Here is a 20,117-nt window from a genome sequence, read left to right as displayed (position 1 = left end):
CTGGGCTGACCCAAGGTGACTCTCCTGCAGGACAGGGTTGGACATGAGGAACATCAGGCAGCAGGTCATCTCTCCAGTCAGAAATCCCCACTCCCTCTGCCTCGCCCAACCTGGGATCTTCAGAATCTTTCTGTCCGTTTTCCTGCTCAGTCCATGGAACGTTTTTGTTTGTTTGTTTGGTTTTGGTTTTTGTGGGTCGTGCAGTGCGTGGGATCTTAGTTCCCTGAGCAGAGATCAAACCTGTGCCCCCTGCAATGAAGTGCAGAGTCTTAACCACTGGACTGCCAGGGAAGTCCCCAGAAAGGTTTTTTTTTTTTTTAAATTTTTTATATATTAATTTTTGGCTGTGCAGGACCTCCTTTGCTGTGTGCAGGCTCTTCTCTGAGTGGGGTTACTCTCTCGTTTGCCATGTGCGAAGACCTCATTGCTGCGGCTTCTCTTGTTGCTGAGCACAGGCTCTAGGGTAAGGGGGTTTCAGTGGTTGTGACTCGTGGGCTCTAGAATGGGGGCTCAGTAGTTGCCCCGTGGCGTGTGGCATCTTCCTGGACCTGGGATTGAGCCCATGTCCCCTGCATTGGCAGGTGGATTCTTAACCACCGGACCAGCAGGAAAGTCCTCATGGAAAGGTTTTAAAGCATTAGACCCCGCAGCGCTTCGGCTCCCCTCCAGCATGCACTGATGAGTGGAGCCCCTCCATTGGAGGGGCACCCCCTTTCCCCCAGAACTGTGCAGGGCACCACTGAACGTGATGGCCCTGACTATGGGTCCTGAATATGCCTCCCTCCTACCATCCGGCACACACTCTCATTGAGAACATCTAACAGTTCCAGTTCAGAGCCGAACGACAGTGCAAAGAGTGAGATGGGAAGGGGTGCTGAGCAACTAAGGCTACTTTTTGCTTCCATGGAAATGCCATCCTGCCTCCCTGGGTCCTTGTTGGAGTCCCACACCTCAGGGCTTTGAGTGGACGTGGTGAGGTGGAGCGTGGGTCTTTGTGCTGCAGGGTCACGGTGTGTGTGGCTCTGGGACGAGGTCTCCAGCTTAGCAAGGGCCCCCCAGCCCTTTCCGTTGCCTCTTGTCTACCAGCTCCAGTGCAGCTGGCTCTGAGGGGTGCTGTCCAGGGCTCAGGTGCAGTGGGCTGGATCCTGAGTCAGACCCTTACCTGCTCCCTTTGCTCCATGAGGCGGTGGCTGAAGCATGACTTTCCTGGGCTTGTCCCCCTATCCGCACAGGAGGGAGTCAAGCCCTGCTCTGTGGGGCTGCTGGGAAGAGTGAATAAGAGATGAACATAAAGTCCCCGTGTCACCAGTTTCATCTTCATCATTTCCCTGTCATGCTGCTGCTGGGATTGTCTGGAGAATTCTCTTCTCCATCCTAGGATGCTGGCTTGGTGCTAGGATGTGGACCTTCCTGCCTTGCCATCCTGAGTCTCAGCATCAACGAGGAGGAGCCCTTTATCCTCACCCCAGCCCCTCTGTGTGCCAGGCTCCAGGTGCAGCCAGGAGGGTAATCCCCCAGTCTTGTGGGTGGGAGCTTGGACAGGTGCCGAGAGTTCCTGCATCAACCATGATGGCCTGGCACGAGCGGGCCTAGAGCAGGGCTGTGCAGCCTCCTGCACCCGCAGCATCTGTTGGCACCAGGCCCCTCTCAGAGCACTGGGACCACCACCCTGCAGTGGCCTCGCCCACCCTGCAAGACACGGGGCTCAATATCTGAAGAGATGAAAGGCGCAAGAGGAGAAACCGGTTGGCAGCTGGAGAGAAATGCCTTGAGCTTGGATTTGGAGACTCCAAAGACTGAGCGGCTGGTTCCTAGCATGAGCAATCACAGAGGGATGGGGGTGGGGGCAAATTCAGGGGCCCTTGGGATGAGGATGGAGCTGACTCTGTTCCTAGTGGGGGCCTGGTGGCGGCAGGTGCCATAGCCCCCGGTGGGCAGTGCACCTGAAGGGGTGGGATGGCGGGGGAGGAGGCATTTGGTCCTGGAAGTCCGAGTGTGGAGGCCTGAGGGCCTTCCAGAGAGCTGGATGTCCAAGTCTGGGATCTGGAAGGCATATGGAGCTGTCAGCAGGGATGTCCCTGAGGGTGTCACACTTGGACAAGCTGTGCCAGGGTGGAGACTGTGAGGACCGTGGTCCCTTGACGCTGGCCGTCAGCACCCCGCTTGCCAGCCTCTCACTTCCTCTACATTCACAGTGAAATCCCAGGGAATCCTCCCTTCTGTTGGGACCTGTGGGTGTCTGTGTTTTGTTCTGAAGTTCACAGTAAATATTTTCATTAAGCGATCTGCCAGGCTCTCCATTGTATCCCGCCATCTGGCTGCTGAGTGCTGGGGAGCGGCAGTGTGGAGGTAACTCAGGGCCAGTTTCCCTCCCCTCAGCTGACCGCAGCGGAGAGAGTGTCTGGTGCCCTGGAGGCTGAGGCCGGCTTTAGGGACCCGCCTGCCGTGACCATGTGCAGGACCTCCCTGGGGCAGGGCCGTCAGCCCCGGGGCCCCAGGGGCCTGCTTCCTGAAGAAGCCACGTGTGTTCCTGGGCCTGGGTGGGCTTCAGAAGCCACCTGGAGCGTGGTGCACGGGGAGCAAGCAGGTGCAGAGGAGCTGAGGCCGTTCAGCTGGTGTGGGGGTGCAGAGCAGGCCTGGGGTGTTGGGGCTTCCTGTGTGGGGGCTACAGACGCAGGCCCCAGGTCCTGCCGCGAGGAGCTCCCCACCGCCCTGGGTGGCCCATGGGTTTGGGCCTCTTCTCACAGTGGCCTCGACACTTGTGCAGGCACCCTTACCTCCAAGGACTGAGATCCTTCCAAGCATCTGTGAGGAACTGAGCCAGAGCCCCTTTCTCTCGGCCACATACCTTAAATCCACAGTGGACTTCCTCTACCCCAGATACCCTGCTGCTGCTGCCGCTAAGTCGCTTCAGTCGTGTCTGACCCTGTGCGACCCCATGGATGGCAGCCCACCAGGCTCCCCCATCCCTGGGATTCTCCAGGCAGGAACACTGGAGTGGGTCGCTGTTTCCTTCTCCAGTGCATGAAAGTGAAAAGTGAAAGTGAAGTCGCTCAGCCGTCTGACTCTTAGCAACCCCATGGACTGCAGCCCACCAGGGTCCTCTGTCCATGGGATTTTTCAGGCAAGAGTACTGGAGTGGGTTGCCATTGCCTTCTCCACAGCTACCTTGGGGTTTCTCTAAAAACAGGAGGTATAACAGAGCAGTACCATGTGATGCCCACAGCCTGATGCTGCTCTGGTTATCAAACCAAAAGATGGTGTCTAGCTTAGGGCAGTGTGTGTGAGTGTGTGTGTGTGTGTGTGTGTGTGTGTGTTGGGGGGGACATGTTAGGATTCTTGTGGTTTCAAGACAGAAATCCAAATGAATTGACTCAAAGAGCTGGAGAGTCCAGGGGTATATCAGCTTCCAGTACGGCTGAAATTCGGACCTAAATGGCATCACCTGTTCCCTTCCTGTCCCAGCTCTGCTTCTCCTGGAAGGAGGTGGTGCCCAGCAGCCGCTGGCTCACTTTGTCCGCCTCAGCACCCCCAGCAGAGAGAAAAGAGGACATGTCTTCCCAGAGACCCTAACGGATGCTTGACACGGGGGTTCATTGGCCTGCCTGGGCCAGGTGGCTGCTCCTGGACCTGAGGATCCAGCAGCGTTGACTTCCCTTGAGGACTGGGAGGGCGTGGTGGGTCACCAAAGAAAAACCAAGGAGCAGCTCCCGGAGAAAGGCCAGGTTGCCACACAGCACAGCTGTGGGTGGCTCCATTCACCTCCAGCGGAGCGGGGGTGCTGGGGAGGCCCGGTGGCTCATGTCCACCACGAGGAGCACCATTGCCCCGTCTCTGGGAGGGCAGGCTCCAGGGGCAGCTCCTTCCCCATTCTCATGAGCTCCCATTCCCCCCATGAAAGTGCTAGAATGGTAAGGAGTCTGGACTCCAGGCATTCACGCATCTCCCAGCGCTGGTCTCAGACTCGGGGCAGCCGTTAACAGATGTGGCCCTGGTGGACGAGCTCCGAAACGCTGGTCGGGCCCCAGCCGCCCCACCTCTCCTCCCCTCCACCTCGACTCATAAAAGTGACACCGGACGGGCTGTGTCTGCCAGAGTTGCAAAAATGAATTCTGACTTGGTAATGAAGTTATAAAGGGCTGGGAGGAAATAACCCTAACGAGCTGCTTTTAATAAAGCTCACCAGTGGGGCTCTGTGCTGATGGCCCCCGTGGGGCTGAGCCTCTTTCTGTTTGCAGAGCCTCCAAAGATCCTGCCGGCTTCCAAACAGTGCTTTTGCTGTGTCCTAATTATGCTTCTGCGTAAACATATTTTATCTTAATGATCATCTTTAGGGGAATTTGCAGTCACAGAGGGCTTGTCTCTCAGTCGTTAACAAATGGAGAGGAAGACTCTCCCCCAGATGACCTCTCCTGGCTGGTGGCACCGCTGTGCTCCTGCAGGGTGCTGTGCTCAGGAGTCTGGACCCGGCCCGTTGCCCCCGCAGGGGCCTGCACTGGTTGTAGAAGGAGAGCTGGGCCGGAATCCTGGACCATGTCCAGCACCTGGTCAACACCTCAGTCTGCAGAGAGGCCTGTGTTTCTCAAGACTCACTTGTGACCTTGTTCGCAAGTTCCCCAGAAAGGGCCTTGTCACTTCCCAGAGAAACAGAAGCCAGACCAACCATGACCCCAGGCTGCTCCATTCATCTCCTCCAGGAGCCTCCGCCCACTGGGGGCAGTGCCGCCCTCTCCTTGCATGGCTGGTGTGTGCTTGTCTTTTGTTTTAATTTAATCACCTTTGATATTCATTTATATATATATATATTTTAAATGGCTGATCAAATAATAAAACAATAAATAAAATTAGTAGACAACAGGGCAGCAATTCCAAACTGGATGATTTGGTAAGTGGTAGAAGTGGAACAGGTATGGACATCCTGGAAATCTGGCAGTCCTTACTCGATGATTATAAGAGCATGTTAACTCAGTAATTTCACTCTTGGGTCTACATCCTAAACACAGGGTGTCCTTAGGACATCCCAGTCCCCTCCTTGAACTGACCCTTGCCCTGGGAGCTCTTTTCCCCTCCCCTGGACTGGGCACACAGGTGGTCACAGTCCCACAGGTCTCTCAGGAACGCTGTTCATGGCAACGTTGCTTGGGTAGGCTAGGGGGGAGTTGGCAGAAGCCTGGGTGTCATCAGTGGACGAGAGGGGCAAATCTGGCAGCTGCACTCCACACAGGCTTGAAGATAGACAGACAGAGTGGTGAGTGAAAGAAACAGGATGAGATACAACATGGCAGCACTTGTCAATTAAAAACAAACACAGTCAAAGAGCAGCATTGATTTTGCAAAAATACACTCTATCAGAAGGATGCCCTTTGATTATCTTAGAATGGTGCTCATTGCAAGGGGAAAGGAGAGAAAGCTGGTTGTGGAGATATATGCCTTCTTTTTTTTTTTTTTAATGATATTGGGACAACTGTTTAGATAAAGGAGGAAAAACTCAAATAGTGGCTTCGCACCTAAGCAGAAACCAGTTCCAGTCCAGTTGGTGACCTGGGATGATGAAAATGAAGTCATAAACGTGCTAGAAGAAAGTTGAGCTAAAGGCTTTCTTATGATCCCTTTATTAGGCAGGCTGTGAACGCTAATGCCAGTGCCCCTTCCAGGTTCCCCCAGGACTGCCTGTTGCTCACAAGCAGCTTTCACACCCCTGGCCTCTGCTGGACAAGCACGTGGGTGGAAGTCCCTGTGTGGATGACAGCCAGTCTCTCTGCCCCAGTGTTCAGGAACCCCTGAAGCTCAAATCTCTATTACCTCCCTGCAGAGCAGAAACTGCCATGTGTGAAGAAGGGGAGAATGGCTCTTATGGAATAGACTGGGGTCAGAGGCCAGCCCAGCTCTCCTTCTGCAACCAGTGCAGACTCCTGCAGGAGTGGCGGGCCAGGCCAAGAGTCCTGGGCCCAACCTGTGCAGGGGAGGTCGTCTGTGGGAAAGTTATCTTCTCCATTTGTTTTCCTGCATCTAATGCTTGTTTGAAAGTAAAAAAGTCGCTCAGTCGTGTCCGACTCTTTGCGACGCCATGGACCATACAGTCCACGGAATTCTCCAGGCCAGAATCCTGGAGTGGGTAGCCTATACCGTCTCCAGCGCATCTTTCTGACCCAGGAATAGAACTAGACTCCTGCATTGCAGGCAGATTCTTTACCAACTGAGCTACTGCTGGTTTGGGGAAGTCTAAAGCCATTGCCTGGAAAATCCGATGGGCAGAGGAGCCTGGTAGGCTGCAGTCCATGGGGTCGCTGAGAGTAGGACATGACTGAGCGACTTCACTTTCACTTTTCACTTTGATGCATTGGAGAAGGAAATGGCAACCCACTCCAGAGTTCTTGCCTGGAGAATCCCAGGGACGGGGGAGCCTGGTGGGCTGCCATCTATGGGGTCGCACAGAGTCGGAAATTAAAAGACGCTTACTCCTTGGAAGGAAAGTTATGACCAACCTAGATAGCATATTAAAAAGCAGAGACATTACTTTGCCAACAAAGGTCCGTCTAGTCAGGGCTATGGTTTTTCCAGTGGTCATGTATGGATGTGAGAGTTGGCCTGTGAAGAAAGCTGAGCACCGAAGAATTGATGCTTTTGAACTGTGGTGTTGGAGAAGACTCTTGAGAGTCCCTTGGACTGCAAGGAGATCCAACCAGTCCATCCTAAAGGAAATCAGTCCTGGGTGTTCATTGGAAGGACTGATGCTAAAGCTGAAACTCCAGTACTTTGGCCACCTCATGTGAAGAGTTAACTCACTGGAAAAGACTCTGATGCTGGGAGGGATTGGGGACAGGAGGAGAAGGGGATGACAGAGGATGAGATGGCTGGATGGCATCACTGACTCGATGGACATGAGTTTGAGCGAACTCCGGGAGTTGGTGATGGACAGGGAGGCCTGGTGTGCTGCGATTCATGGGGTCGCAAAGAGTCGGACACGACTGAGTGACTGAACTGAACTGAACTGAAAGCCGTTCTGCTTCCGGTTCTTTTGATTTCTTCTGTAACTGCTTCCTCTTGACCCTCTCTTATTCTCTGTGAAAGTCTGTAGAATGTTACTGGTGTTCTGAAAGTTCACGGTGATGCGCCATGGTGCTGGTGTGTTTTCATCTACTGTGTTGGGCGCTAGCTGGGCCCTTTCAGTCTTGGAGAACCTTTTAATTGTAGGAATTTTCCTGAATAATTTCATTAGTTTTTTCCTCTCTGTTTTCCTTTCTTTATGGAGTTTCTAGTATATGGACGATTTTTTTTTCTTTGATTGGGTCCTCCAATTTTCTTATCTCTTTTTCCTGATGGTTCAAGCCTTTTGGTCTTACTGCTTTACTTTCTGGGAGATTCTCGACTTTGTCTTCGTAATCCTTTCACTGAATTTACTATTTCTGCTGAAAAGTTTTTAATTCCAAAGGATCCTTTTGATTGTCCTCATTTTGTTCTTGTTCAGTGGGTGCAGTGTTTCCTTCAGGCTCTCAGGGGTCACTAATAATAGGCTTCCCCACCTTCCTAGGCAGTCTCTGTTTCCTCCATTCTCCTCATTTTGATTGTTGTGCTTTTTATTGATCTCCATCTATGGAGTCTGGGCTCACCCCGGAGAGCTGGAGATCCTTGGCTGGCTGCTCATGTGCAACCTGGGCAAGAGAGGAGGTGACTGGGAGCTCGATGCAGGTAGTAGGGGAGCCATGGACAGTCATGTTGCCTTTTGGTCTTTGGTCATATTCCCTGAGAAGCCTCCTTCCAGCTTCCTGCCTGAGGGATGAAGGCTTGAGTAGCAGCATTCTGGGAGTGGATTGTGGAAGTAGGCTGGTGTCTCAGCACTCATTTCATCCTCCTTTTTAGCATGGGACCTATGCTCTCAGCTACACCCGGTGCCTGCAGCCCAGAGATCTTCTCGAGAGAGAGTGCGCTTCCAGACCAATACAGTGTGAGTTACGGGGCTGCTACTAGGATGCAGGTTGTGAGAAAGGGATTTGTCCTTAGCTGACAACTAGTGTTTATTTCAATCCACTCATCATCCCGCTTCTAGAGGTACTTGGTGCCTTTGGAGGATTCTGCAATGCAAACTGGAAGCGTCTGGCCAGCTTCTCGGATATACTAAGTCCATTGCCATGTGGCCATCTGCTCTCCAGCCTACAACAGTTCTGTTATTTTTTTCCTCTCCTGCTCCCCCTGTCCTTGTTTGCTTGTGATTTAAGGAAAAAAAATTATTCCTTTACTAAAATTATAATGGGGTTCCAAGGAGGAGAAAAATTGGATATATGTGTTTAATGTATCATTTTTACCTAAGGTCCCTTCTATGCTTAGATTTGTGTTTAGACTTTGTATTCAGTTCCATGATTTATCTTTCATAACGCTCATGCCACTATGATCTAATTAACATTATTTTGTGATGTGTTCTGAAATTTTGAAAGGTAAATATCTCCTTGTTATTATTCCTTTTTAATAGTTTTTTTCCAGCTAATCTCCTATATGTAGTCTTCCAGTTGAACTTTGGAACTATATTGTTAGATTTTAACAGTTTTGTTTTTTTTTAATGGAGAGTGTGTTAAAATTATAGATTGATTTGGAAGACAATCAGCTTGCAGCCCAGGATACTGTCATTGTGTCTCCAATTACTGACGTTGCTGCTGCTGCTGCTGCTAAGTCGCTTCAGTCGTGTCCAACTCTGTGCGACCCCACAGACGGCAGCCCACCAGGCTCCCCCGTCCCTGGGATTCTCCAGGCAAGAACACTGAGGTTGCCTTACGCTTTTCGGGAGAGTTTTGACTATATTGTGTTACTCCTTGTGTCATCGTTCTACATTTCGTATTTTTGTTTATACCTAGATATTTTGTGGGGTTTAATAGTCGATAAGCCTCTTTTCCCATTCTGTTTCCTAGCTGATGTCTGTTATGTACAAGAAAGGTATTGATGTTTGCATACTGATTATATGGAGGATGAGAATTAGGTATTTCTTGTAGGTTTGGTAAAACTCTTGTGTAAAACCTTCTGAGCTTGTCTTTGACTGCTTTTTTTTTTTTTTTTTTTTTCTAAGGTTTATTCAAGGTTTCTACTTGAGCCAACAATTAGAATGTATGTTCTCTATTTAGTCTAGGCTTACTAGAACTGTGTTTTTAATTTCTGGTGTTTAGGGTTTGAGAGGCTTCCTTCTTGTTTTCTTTGATTTTGATCTATGATAGCAGCTGTGATTTTTGAGGGCATGATTTTTGAGTTTCCCTTTTGTCTTAATGTAAGTGAAATTTGGAACTTGTGCTTGAACAGCACACATTCTCTGCTTGTTGAGCTTAAACATTAGGTTGTTTTAGTAACTTAGATCTTCTACAGTAATTCAGGGCTTCCCTGGTGGATTAGTGGTAAAAAAAAATCTGCTTGCAATACAGGAGACAAGAGATGCGAGTTTGACTCCTGGGTTGGGAAGATCCTCTAGAGGAGGGCATGGCAACCCACTTCAGTATTCTTATCAGGAAAATCCCATGGATAGCCTGGCGGGCTACAGTCGATGGGGTCACAAAGAGCCGGATGTGACTGAGCACGCACAGTAATTCAGATCCTGCCTAATGTTTCACCTAATTCATCTGGTGTTTTCTGGAGTAAATATATTACAAGGCACATGAACTGTGGCCTTGCCTGTTTCTCCTGTACCAGGCTGAAGCTCTGTTAGGTGAATGAAATTTCATCTCTTTTTTATCTTTCCAATGAATTGTTGATCAGTTTGTCCCTTTAATGTCAGATTATATTTTATCTCATAAATATCATTATGCCTGGTTCTGTTTTGTTGGCAGTTACATGGTAACTCTCTTTTCGCCCCATTTGTTTTCACTTCTCCTGGGTAATTTTGTTTCAGTTACACCTTGTGTAAGTAATTTACGGCAGGATTTTGTGCCAGCTCATGCTCCTATGCCGGTCGCCTTCCTGTTGCTCTTGCTGCCCGCTCCCCCATCCCAAGCCTGGGCTTCCTGGCCCTGCTGTGCCTGCCCTCCTTCTGCCCAGCTCCCAGGGGCACCCCTCCCCGCACCCCCCACTGCTGGGTCTGTGCTTCCTCCCACTGTGTCTCTACGGGGGCTCCTGCCCCTCACAGCCCTGCTGGGTGGTACCCGGGTACCTGTGTGTATCTGTGGGGTACCAAGGCATACAAGACACTTCCGAGGGGGCCTGTCTTCCGAGGGGGCCTCCTTCAAGTGGAGTAGACAGGTAATGCCCAAGAAAATTCATAAATGAGATTCAAGCTGCCAACAGTGGTACATTCCATGAAGGAGGAAAACAGGATGCTGTCACGGAGACACTGGGGGAAGAGAGAGCCTGTTTTAATTTAGGATGAAACCAGGCAAATCCCCCTGAGGAGGGGACATTTTAGCTGACACCAGCAGGATGAGAGGGAGTAGGTCCAGTGAGGAATGAGGGGAAGATCATTTCCTGGAGAAGGGACAGCAGTCTTCCCCATCACTGGGCAGTGGCTTCTCAAGGCTCTGTGCCCTCCTCCCTTGTAGATGTGTCCTTGGGGGAGGCAGATGGGGACCATGTCCAGTGCGGGAGGCAGAGGCCTGTGAGCTCTGTTCCCTGTGGACCTTTTGGGGGCTCCTGCTGGACCTGATAGGAAGGCTAAATCTGGGCAGGAGCAGCAGCAGCAGAAAGGGCATCCCAGGAGAGACGAGTGCAGCGAAGGGCTGGGCATGGGGTTTGCACAGGGACAGCCAGCATCCAGGCCCCTTGAGCCCACCCCTGCTGCATGGCGCTCCCACGGCGTTTATAGACCCAGGTCCCCGGGATTGCTCTTCTCTGCACTAAACACGCTTGCTTGTTTCTCCCAGTTTTGGTTTCCCCACGCCATCTCTTGCTGCTGGTGAGATACACAGGCCACTCCAGGGCTTGTCAACAACTTTGGATGCTGTGGCTTGGGCTGGGTCCCGGCCCCTCCTCTGTGGTGCGACTTGTCTGCATCGCGTTATCTTCCTGAGGCTCCTTGATGCTAAACTGAGACAGTAATGAGGATGGGGAGGAGCCTCCTACTTGCTGAGGGTTGGATGGCTGGGTCGTAGTGGAGGTTTGTCTGTGCACACGCGCCAGCGCACCAGGCTGCAGGGGCAGCGGGAGCCGGGCAGGGTCCTGTGATCCAGGCACTGTGGGTGAGCTTGGCTGCTGTGACCCGCTTGTTCCCCTGGAGCGCAGGCACTTCAGGGTTTCCTGGATGCCATTCTGCGTCCCCTTCTTCCATCCTGTCCGCAGACTGCTATTGATTCTTTGAGGGATTTTGTCTGCCCTCCTGTAGAGACGCTCAAATGAGGGACAGCTCTTGGAGGCTTCCTGTTGAATCATCCTTTGCCCGAGACATGAGCTCACCAGAAGGGTGCCCCCAGCACAGGGAATGCCAGCAACTAAAAGCCCGTGGTTGCCCATTGAAAAGACAGGGTTCTGCCGCAGACACCTCCACTCAGGGGAGCCTCAGCCTGCTGGGGTCCAGCCTGCTCCTGTCTGCTGTGGATCAGCCCGCAAAGGGACTGGTGACTTCTCCCCATGTGGGAGGCTGTGTGCAGAGGTGGCTGTGTCAGGAGCCGGGACAGATTGTCCTTCGTCCTCGGCAGGAGATGGACAGTGCAGACTGCTCAGTGTCCAGGCCTGGCCAGAAATGAAGGGTCAGGCACAAGGCTGGGTAAGTGCTGGGTCACTGAGGCTTGGCCACTTACAAGCATGCAGGAGCTGCCAGGGGAGGCGGGAGGGGGACTGAGAGGAGCTGGGGCCTGTAGACCGGCCAGGCAGCCCTGTGCAGGCAGACAGGCCCTGAGGCTGGGTGTGGTTGCAAGTAACCAAGAACAGCCCACTGAGGACCTGAGCGGGACTCTCAACCTGAGGGGCAGGTCTGCTAGGAGCCGGCACCAGGGCACAGCTGGGATCTCCGCGTGGCCTAGCCTGTAGGGTTGCGCCCACTGTAGGGAAACTGGGAGATGTCCAAGAATGAGAAAGTGGAGCGTCAGCCTGGCTGCTGGATCCCGTCAGTGCTCATGTGGCCCTGAGACTGGGGGCCCTGGGTCTGGGGCCGGCTCCCTGTGCCATGCTAGGGCTAAGCAGGGCTGGGGCTCCCAGGGACTGACTGCAGGGCGGGGCTGCCACCTTCGAATTGCTTGGGGGGCCCTGTTTGCTTCCCTTCATCTGCCCTTTCCTTTGGATTCAAGCACAGCTCTATAGGGGCTGCGTCTTGGGAGTGGTTCTAGGACATAATGTCCAAGTCACCCTCCAATGTTATCATGATTGAGATAATAATGATAAGAACAATTATGCTTGTGGTGAAATGAATGTTTCTAGTGCATTCTTAGGAAACATTGCTGTCTTTATGGACCTGTAACATACAGTTTAGTTAAAACAGAGTTTGCTCAACAGAAGCAACTATAAGATGTACCCCAGCCAGCATGTCCTGATGGTAGCCCCGAGCCCTCCTCAGAGAATGTCAGGCCAAGTCCCTGCACAGTGTCTTCATGGTTCAGGGTCTGGGGCCCACGCTGAGGCCTGCAGAGGTTAGGTGGGCAGAGAGGACAGCGGGCCAGGAGGGCTGGGGGCCCAGACCTCTGTGCTGTGTCCCAGGCATGGCCATTACTCCACAGCATGAACCCCCCTCTCCCCTCTACAGTGGCTCTGTGTCCTAATTTCTTAGACAAGCTGACTATTCTAGATTTTTAACATGAAATCTTGAAATTTGAAATACTGTTGACCAAATGCAGTATTTAAAAAACACACAGCCCTAACAGGCACCCCTGTGGTCTGGTTTTGCCCAGGGACCACCTGTCAGTGAACCCTGGCTTGACAGGGGCAGAGGGTAAGCTCCAGCCTCTTCCCCAGGAAGAGTTCTTTTTTAGTGAAAATTATCATCTTTCTGCTTCCCAAGGTGGTTCTGAAGGTGAACTGTCCCTGCTTGTTGAAAATGCAAAGAAATAAATGTGTAAAAATAGAGCAGCCATTCTTCACCCCCCCGTCAGGTTTAAGTAGCTGATGTCTCCCCTGGGAGCAGCAACGATGGCCCTGAATCATCTCCAGACAGCCCAGCAGAAGGGCTAGCTCTTCACAGGCGCCGGCCCTGGAGCGGCCCTTGGCAGTGCCTGCCATGTGCATGTGTGTGTGTGTGCATGTGTGGAGTGTGTGTGCGCATGTGTGGAGTGTGTGTGCGTGTGTGTGGAGTGTGTGTGTGTGCATGTGTGGAGTGTGTGTGTGTGCATGTGTGGAGTGTGTGTGCATGTGTGGAGTGTGTGTGTGTGCGTGTATGTGGAGTGTGTGTGTGTGCGTGTGTGTGGAGTGTGTGTGTGTGCATGTGTGGAGTGTGTGTGTGCATGTGTGGAGTGTGTGTGTGTGCATGTGGAGTGTGTGTGTGCATGTGTGGAGTGTGTGTGTGCGCGTGTGTGGAGTGTGTGTGTGTGCGTGTGTGTGGTGTGTGTGTGTGCACGTGTGTGGAGTGTGTGTGTGCGTGTGTGTGCGCGTGTGTGGAGTGTGTGCGCACATGTGTGGAGGTGTGTGTGCATGTGGAATGTGTATGCGTGTGTGTGGAGTGTGTGTGTGTGCACGTGTGTGGTGTGTGTGTGTGTGCACGTGTGTGGAGTGTGTGTGTGTGCGTGTGTGCGGTGTGTGTGCATGTGTGGAGTGTGTGTGTGCGCGTGTGTGGAGTGTGTGTGTGCGTGTGTGTGGAGTGTGTGTGTGCGTGTGTGTGGAGTGTGTGTGTGCATGTGTGGGTGTGTGTGTGTGTGCATGTGTGGAGTGTGTGTGTGCGTGTGTGTGCGGAGTGTGTGTGCATGTGTGGAGTGTGTGTGTGTGCGTGTGGAGTGTGTGTGTGCGTGTGTGTGGAGTGTGTGTGTGTGCATGTGTGGAGTGTGTGTGTGCATGTGTGGAGTGTGTGTGTGTGCATGTGTGGAGTGTGTGTGTGCATGTGTGGAGTGTGTGTGTGTGCACGTGTGTGGAGTGTGTGTGTGTGCGTGTGTGTGGAGTGTGTGTGTGCACGTGTGTGGAGTGTGTGTGTGTGCGTGTGTGTGGAGTGTGTGTGTGCATGTGTGGAATGTGTGTGCGTGTGTGTGGAGTGTGTGTGTGCGTGTGTGGAGTGTGTGTGTGTGCGTGTGTGCGGAGTGTGTGCATGTGTGGAGTGTGTGTGTGTGCGTGTGTGAAGTGTGTGTGTGTGTGCATGTGTGGTGTGTGTGTGTGCGTGTGTGTAGAGTGTGTGTGTGTGCATGTGTGGAGTGTGTGTGTGTGTGCATGTGTGGAGTGTGTGTGTATGCGTGTGTGTGCAGTGTGTGTGCATGTGGAGTGTGTGTGCAGCGTGTGTGTGGTGTGTGTGTGCGTGTGTGGAGTGTGTGTGTGTGCATGTGTGGAGTGTGTGTGTGCATGTGTGGAGTGTGTGTGTGTGCGCGTGTGTGGAGTGTGTGTGTGTGCGTGTGTGCGGAGTGTGTGTGCATGTGTGGAGTGTGTGTGTGCGCGTGTGTGGAGTGTGTGTGTGTGTGTGTGGAGTGTGTGTGTGTGCGTGCGTGTGGAGTGTGTGTGTGCATGTGTGGAGTGTGTGTGTGTGCGCGCGTGTGTGGAGTGTGTGTGTGCGTGTGTGTGGAGTGTGTGTGTGCATGTGTGGAGTGTGTATGTGCGTGTGTGTGCATGTGTGTGTGCGCGTGTGTGGAGTGTGTGTGTGTGTGCGCGTGTGCATATGAGGGGACACGGGCACTACAGGGCTGTGGCAGGGACACAGGGCCCCAGGAGGTACAGGAATGCCGTAGACCCTCAGCCCAGCCCTACCTTATTCCTCTTTTCTGTGAAGTGCTTCCCCTTCCACTGCTCCTTCGCCTCCACTTCTTGGTCTGTCAGCGACCAGGTGGCAGGTTTGTGCCCCAAACTAACAGACAGCAGGTGTAAAGAAGAGAGCTTCTGCCCGGCTGGGGGGGCTCTGTCAGTCCTCCAGTCTGTAAAGTGGAGTCAGTAATGCCCATCAAAGAGGCCTGTTGTCAGCACTGGATAAGGACACATAAGCAGAGGGCCCGCTGGGGGAGCAGGACCTTGGTGACAGGCTGCCTTGCTGTATCTCCAGAGGAGCCAGGAGACAAGAGCCTAGGGGACGAGTGAGAATTGTTCTGGAAGACTCTCTGGCGATGTCATGATAACCTGATGTCCTAGGTCCTTCCCAGGGCAAGAGTTTCTGAGACACACCTGCTTCTCCCCTCACCAGGAATGCCGAGGATAGGGGGACCCTGGGGTCAGGGGCCTGGAGCGGACACAGAGATCCATGCAGGGATGTGAGGGGCTTCCAGGGACGTTGGCACTGGTTCTTACTGGGCAGTGTGGTCTGTGGCTGCCAGCAATGCTGAAGGTCAGCCCAGCCAACTCAGCTGCAGCCCTGAGAGGTGGGGGCAGCGGCTCTGGTCCATGGGGGGCTCCAGGCCCAGTGGGAACGCAGAAGGAATGGAGACGTGCTGCAGCTCTGCAGAAGATGCAGCGACACCCTGGGGTCCTGGCCTGATGGGATGCAGCCCCCGGCCCCTCCGCGCGGCCCCAGGCCCCGGACGGGCTGCCCCGCTCTGAGCCGCGTGTTAGTCTGTGGGGGCTGGAGTGAGCCGTGGCCAGCAGACTGTGGACTAGTTGCCATGTGAGGGCTCATCCTGGGCTCTGCATGATTATCAGGAAGCCTCTCGTCTCCTCAGAACGTGGCACCAGGGGCAGGCACAGGTCTGGGCAGGGGAAGGGTGCCCACGGGCTGGTCCCAGCCCAGGAGGGAGTGGGTGGACCAGGCTGAGAGAGGAGGGACTTTGCTTCAACCAGGGACTGAGCCAAAAGCCCCAGAGGGGAGCTGTCTGGGAAGACTCTGTGAAACACGTGCCACCTGGGCTGGGCCTCAGTTTCCCCGGTTATAAATGGGCCGGTAACACCTGGGGGACCAGCCCTTTGGCACTGGGCGAGTATGTGAATGGGTGACAAGAGCTGGCTCTGTCCACCAGGCTCCCTCCTCTCCGTTCATCACTGGGTGCCAGGCCCAGCCTCTGGGATGGCCGAGCTGTGGGTTTCCATGCTCCTGGGTCTGAGCTGACTTGCCTATCACAACTGCGCTGTCTGAACCTCAGTTTGCTCTTCTGTGAAATGGGGACAGAAGTGCCCTGGGTCACAGTGCTGTGATGATGGCAGGCTGATGGCCACACTGGCATCTTGCAGGGGCCGAGTTGCATCTGAGTGGGGTTTTTTCTGGCTGCAGTGGCCTTGTTGAGTCTGGACTGCTGCTACAGGCTGTGTCCTCTCTCTCCTTTCAGGGATCTCCCCAGACAGCCTGGATAGCCTCAGCCGTGCTCTGGGTGTTCTGGAGGAGCGAGTCAACAGCTCCAGGCGGAGGATGCGCAGGCATGCTGCCGACGACGACTACAACATCGAGGTCCTGCTTGGGGTGGACGACTCTGTGGTCCAGTTCCACGGGAAGGAGCACGTGCAGAAGTACCTGCTCACCCTCATGAACATTGTGAGTGGGGGTGCGGTGGCGGGGGAGGGCTCTGGGGTGGGGCTGGGAGGCTGGGGGCGTGGGTGGGCCAGGGCACCTTTGCTTGCCACAGCTTCCTGGTGGAGCTGGGCATGAGTGAAATGGTCACAGGGAGGCTCTGGGTCTACAGGTGAGAAGAGGTGACCCTCCTATCGACCTTGTTTAGCCTGACTTTTCTCATCTGCAAATGTTGGTGGGGATTCTGACTTGGCAAAGCCATTTATATGCTAAGGCCATTTTCTAGACACTCATCATTTGTGTACTCCTCCTCCTCCTCCTAAGTCGCTTCAGTCGTGTCCGACTCTGTGCGATCCCGGCAGCCCACCAGGCTCCCCTGTCCCTGGGATTCTCCAGGCAAGAACACTGGAGTGGGGTGCCATTGCCTTCTCCGATTTGTGTACTAGTTTTCTTAATTTTTCACAATACCCATATTGTGTAGGCTATGTGTTTTCATATAAATCAACTGATTTTTTAAAAGCTTAAAATTATTTACAAAAGCAGCCTCACTTTATTGTAAACTGAAAGTCCCTCGGTCCTGTCCGACTCTTTGCAACCCCATGGACTATATAGGCCATGGAATTCTCCCAGCCAGAATACTGGAGTGGGTAGCTGTTCCCTTCTCCAGGGATTCTTCCCAGCCCAGGGATCCAGCCTAGAGATCAAAGCCAGGTCTCCCACATTGCAGGCATATTCTTTACCAGCTGAGCCACCAGGGAAGCCAAAGAATACGGGAGTGGGTAGCCTCTCCCTTCTCCAGCAGATCTTCCCGACCCAGGAATCACTGGGGGCTCCTGCATTGCAGGTGGATTCTTTACCAGCTGAGCTACCAGGGAAGCCCAGTTTATTGTAAAGGTGTTGGAGAAGACTCTTGAGAGTCCCTTGGACTGCAAGGAGATCCAACCAGTCCATTCTAAAGGAGATCAGCCCTGGGATTTCTTTGGAGGGAATGATGCTGAAGCTGAAACTCCAGTACTTTGGCCACCTCATGCGAAGAGCTGACTCACTGGAAAAGACTCTGATGCTGGGAGGGATCGAGGGCAGGAGGAGAAGGGGATGCCAGAGGATGAGATGGCTGGATGGCATCACTGACTCGATGGACGTGAGTCTGAGTGAACTCCGGGAGTTTGTGATGGACAGGGAGGCCTGGCGTGCTGCGATTCATGGGGTCACAAAGAGTCGGACACGACTGAGCGGTGAACTGAACTGAACTGAATCTAAAACTAAAATGCAAGGTGATAAGGGGATGACAGAGGATGAAGTGGTTGGATGGCATCACCAACTCATTGGACCTGAATTTGAGAAAACTCGGGGAGATGGTAAAGGTCGGGGAAGCCTGGCGTGCCACAGTCCACGGGGTTGCAAAGAGTCGGACACGACTGAGTGACTGAACAACAGTTTCAGCCCCAGCTGGACAGCTCTGCTTTCTGCTCTGCAGAAAGGAGATTAGCATGTGTCAGAGAGCAGGACAGAGAATAACACCCATCCGAGGTTCCTCCTTGAGGCAGTCAGAAGAAATAAAGACTAAGAGAGTATCAGTGTCTCCCTGTGAGGCCGGGCTCCTTAACTGAGTGACTGTGTGCCGCCCACGCCCCCTGTGGCATCACCGCGCACCTGCCCCACCAGTCTCCTGACAGGTCACACCGTCGTGTCTCCCTGCATGCCAGCCCTCCCATCCCAGAAGGGGCAGAATTCTGACCTTGCAGAGAGTGCAGCCCTGCCTGCCCTGAGTGGCACAGAGGTCCTGCCCCTCACCGCCTGGCGCCTCCGCTGAGCCCTGCTGGGAGGATAGCAGGGGGCCTGTGTCCGTGGGAGGAGTGGCTTTGCAGGGGGCTGGAGACAACCAGGGAAGCCCCGGGGATGGGGAGTCCTAAAGCAGAAGGGCTGTGTGCCCCAGCCTGTCAGCTCTGCTCTGCTTCCTGGGCCACAGTGAGCCCCTGGGGACTCAGCTGGCCCTTGGGCAAGACCCTGCTCCCAGAGCCCCGGTGAAGAGATAGGTCAGGAGCAAGAGGGAAGAGATGAGTGAGCTGGCCACGGGGTCACGGGACCAGGAGGCCCCTGCCTGCCTACCTGCCTCTCTTCCTCTCCACCTGCCTTAAGTAAGTCACTGACTCTGGAATGCAGCCACCTCATCTGCAAAGCGGGCTGACATCTGTTACATTTGCAGATATTATTTTACTTTGGAGAGTGTTGTCACACTTAATCTCACTTACTTTTGAAAATTACCTTTAATATAATAATAATAATACCATGATGGCTACAAATATGGAGCTGTTTTTTTAAAACTCTTTATCGAATTTGTTACAATATTGCTTCTGTTGTTTATGTTCTGGTTTTTTGGCTGAGAGGCATGTGGGATCTTAGTTCCCAGACCAGGGATTGAACCTGCCCACCCCGCTGCATTGGAAGGGAGAGTTTTAACTATTTGACTGCCAGGAAAGCCCCAAATATTGAGATCTTAATATGTGATTCTGTGTGGCAGGCTTGTACTAGTCACTTATCATGCATCTCTTTGGAAATCTTCACACTAACTCTATAAAATTGGTAGAATATAAAATCTTGTCTGCCTTCAAAATATGTTTTTCCTCAAACATTATACCACTCTCTAACTCAGTGGCCAAAAGGACTGGGGTGAATTAGAGTCCTGAATCCTGGTAAAGGAAAACTACTCGTTTCCTCTACTCTTACCAACACTCGTGACACTAACGACCAGAATTAGCATAGACCCCAGAAGTAAGAGTTCAGTCGCATGAGACAGCCCCGCTTTAAACGCTCATCTCAAGCTCCAGAAGTATAAGATGTCAGCTGTACTTGACCAACCAACCACCAGCACCTCAGGTTCAATAATTTGCGAGAGTAGTTCCCAACTCAGGGACCCACTTTACTTACTATCCCCAGTTATTATAAAGCACACAGCTGAGGAAAACTGAGGAACAGCCAAAGGGAGGAATGCATGGGGGAGGTGCATGGAGCTTCCGTGGCCCCTCTGGATGCACGTCCCTGCCAGCACCTTGATGTGCTCACAAACTGAGAAGCACTCCAAACTCCATTGTTTAGAATTTAATGGAGATTTTGTTTTGTAGGTGTGATTGGTGGGAATCACTGGCCATGGATGGTGGTGGTAGTTTAGCCTCTAACTCATGTCTGACTCTTGAGATCCCATGGACCGTAGCCCGCCAGAAGTCTCTGTCCATGGGATTTCCCAGGCAAGAATACTGGAATGGGTTGCCATTCTGTTCTTCAGGGCGTCTTTTCTTCCCAACCCAGAGATCAAAGCTGGGTCTCCTGCATCACAGGAAGATTCTTTACTGACTGAGCCACCAGGGAAGCCCATGGGTGATTGAACTCAGTCTCCAGCTCTTCTCTCTTCCCTGAAAGTTGGGGATGGGGCTGAAAGTTCCAATTCTAATCATACAGCTGGTTCCTCAGGCTACCAGCCCGAACTCTGAACAATCTAAGGGCCCACCAAGAATATCTTCATTAACACGAGCTCAGGTAAGGTTGAAACGGGCTCATTATAAATAGCACAAGGTGCTCCTCTCACCCCTATCATTCAGGAAATTACAAGGATTTTAGAAGGTTTGTGCCAGAAATGCGGGGCAGAGTCCAGATATATGTTTCTTATTAT

General features: G+C 52.8%; 1 protein-coding gene across 1 annotated transcript in view; it reads left to right on the top strand.

The window, feature by feature from the left end:
- The window catches only part of ADAMTS2 (ADAM metallopeptidase with thrombospondin type 1 motif 2), a 246,255-nt gene that overhangs the window by 129,909 nt on the left and 96,229 nt on the right, over positions 1 to 20,117 (top strand). The window contains exon 4 of the mRNA XM_070373478.1: positions 16,272 to 16,474. Coding sequence (XP_070229579.1) covers positions 16,272 to 16,474 — 203 coding nt within the window. The remainder of the gene's footprint in view (positions 1 to 16,271; positions 16,475 to 20,117) is intronic.

This window comes from Bos mutus, chromosome 7 (assembly GCF_027580195.1).
Source record: "Bos mutus isolate GX-2022 chromosome 7, NWIPB_WYAK_1.1, whole genome shotgun sequence".
Lineage (NCBI taxonomy): Eukaryota > Metazoa > Chordata > Mammalia > Artiodactyla > Bovidae > Bos > Bos mutus.
Note: the sequence above shows the minus strand (reverse complement) of the source record. Positions and strands in the feature narration are given on the sequence as shown.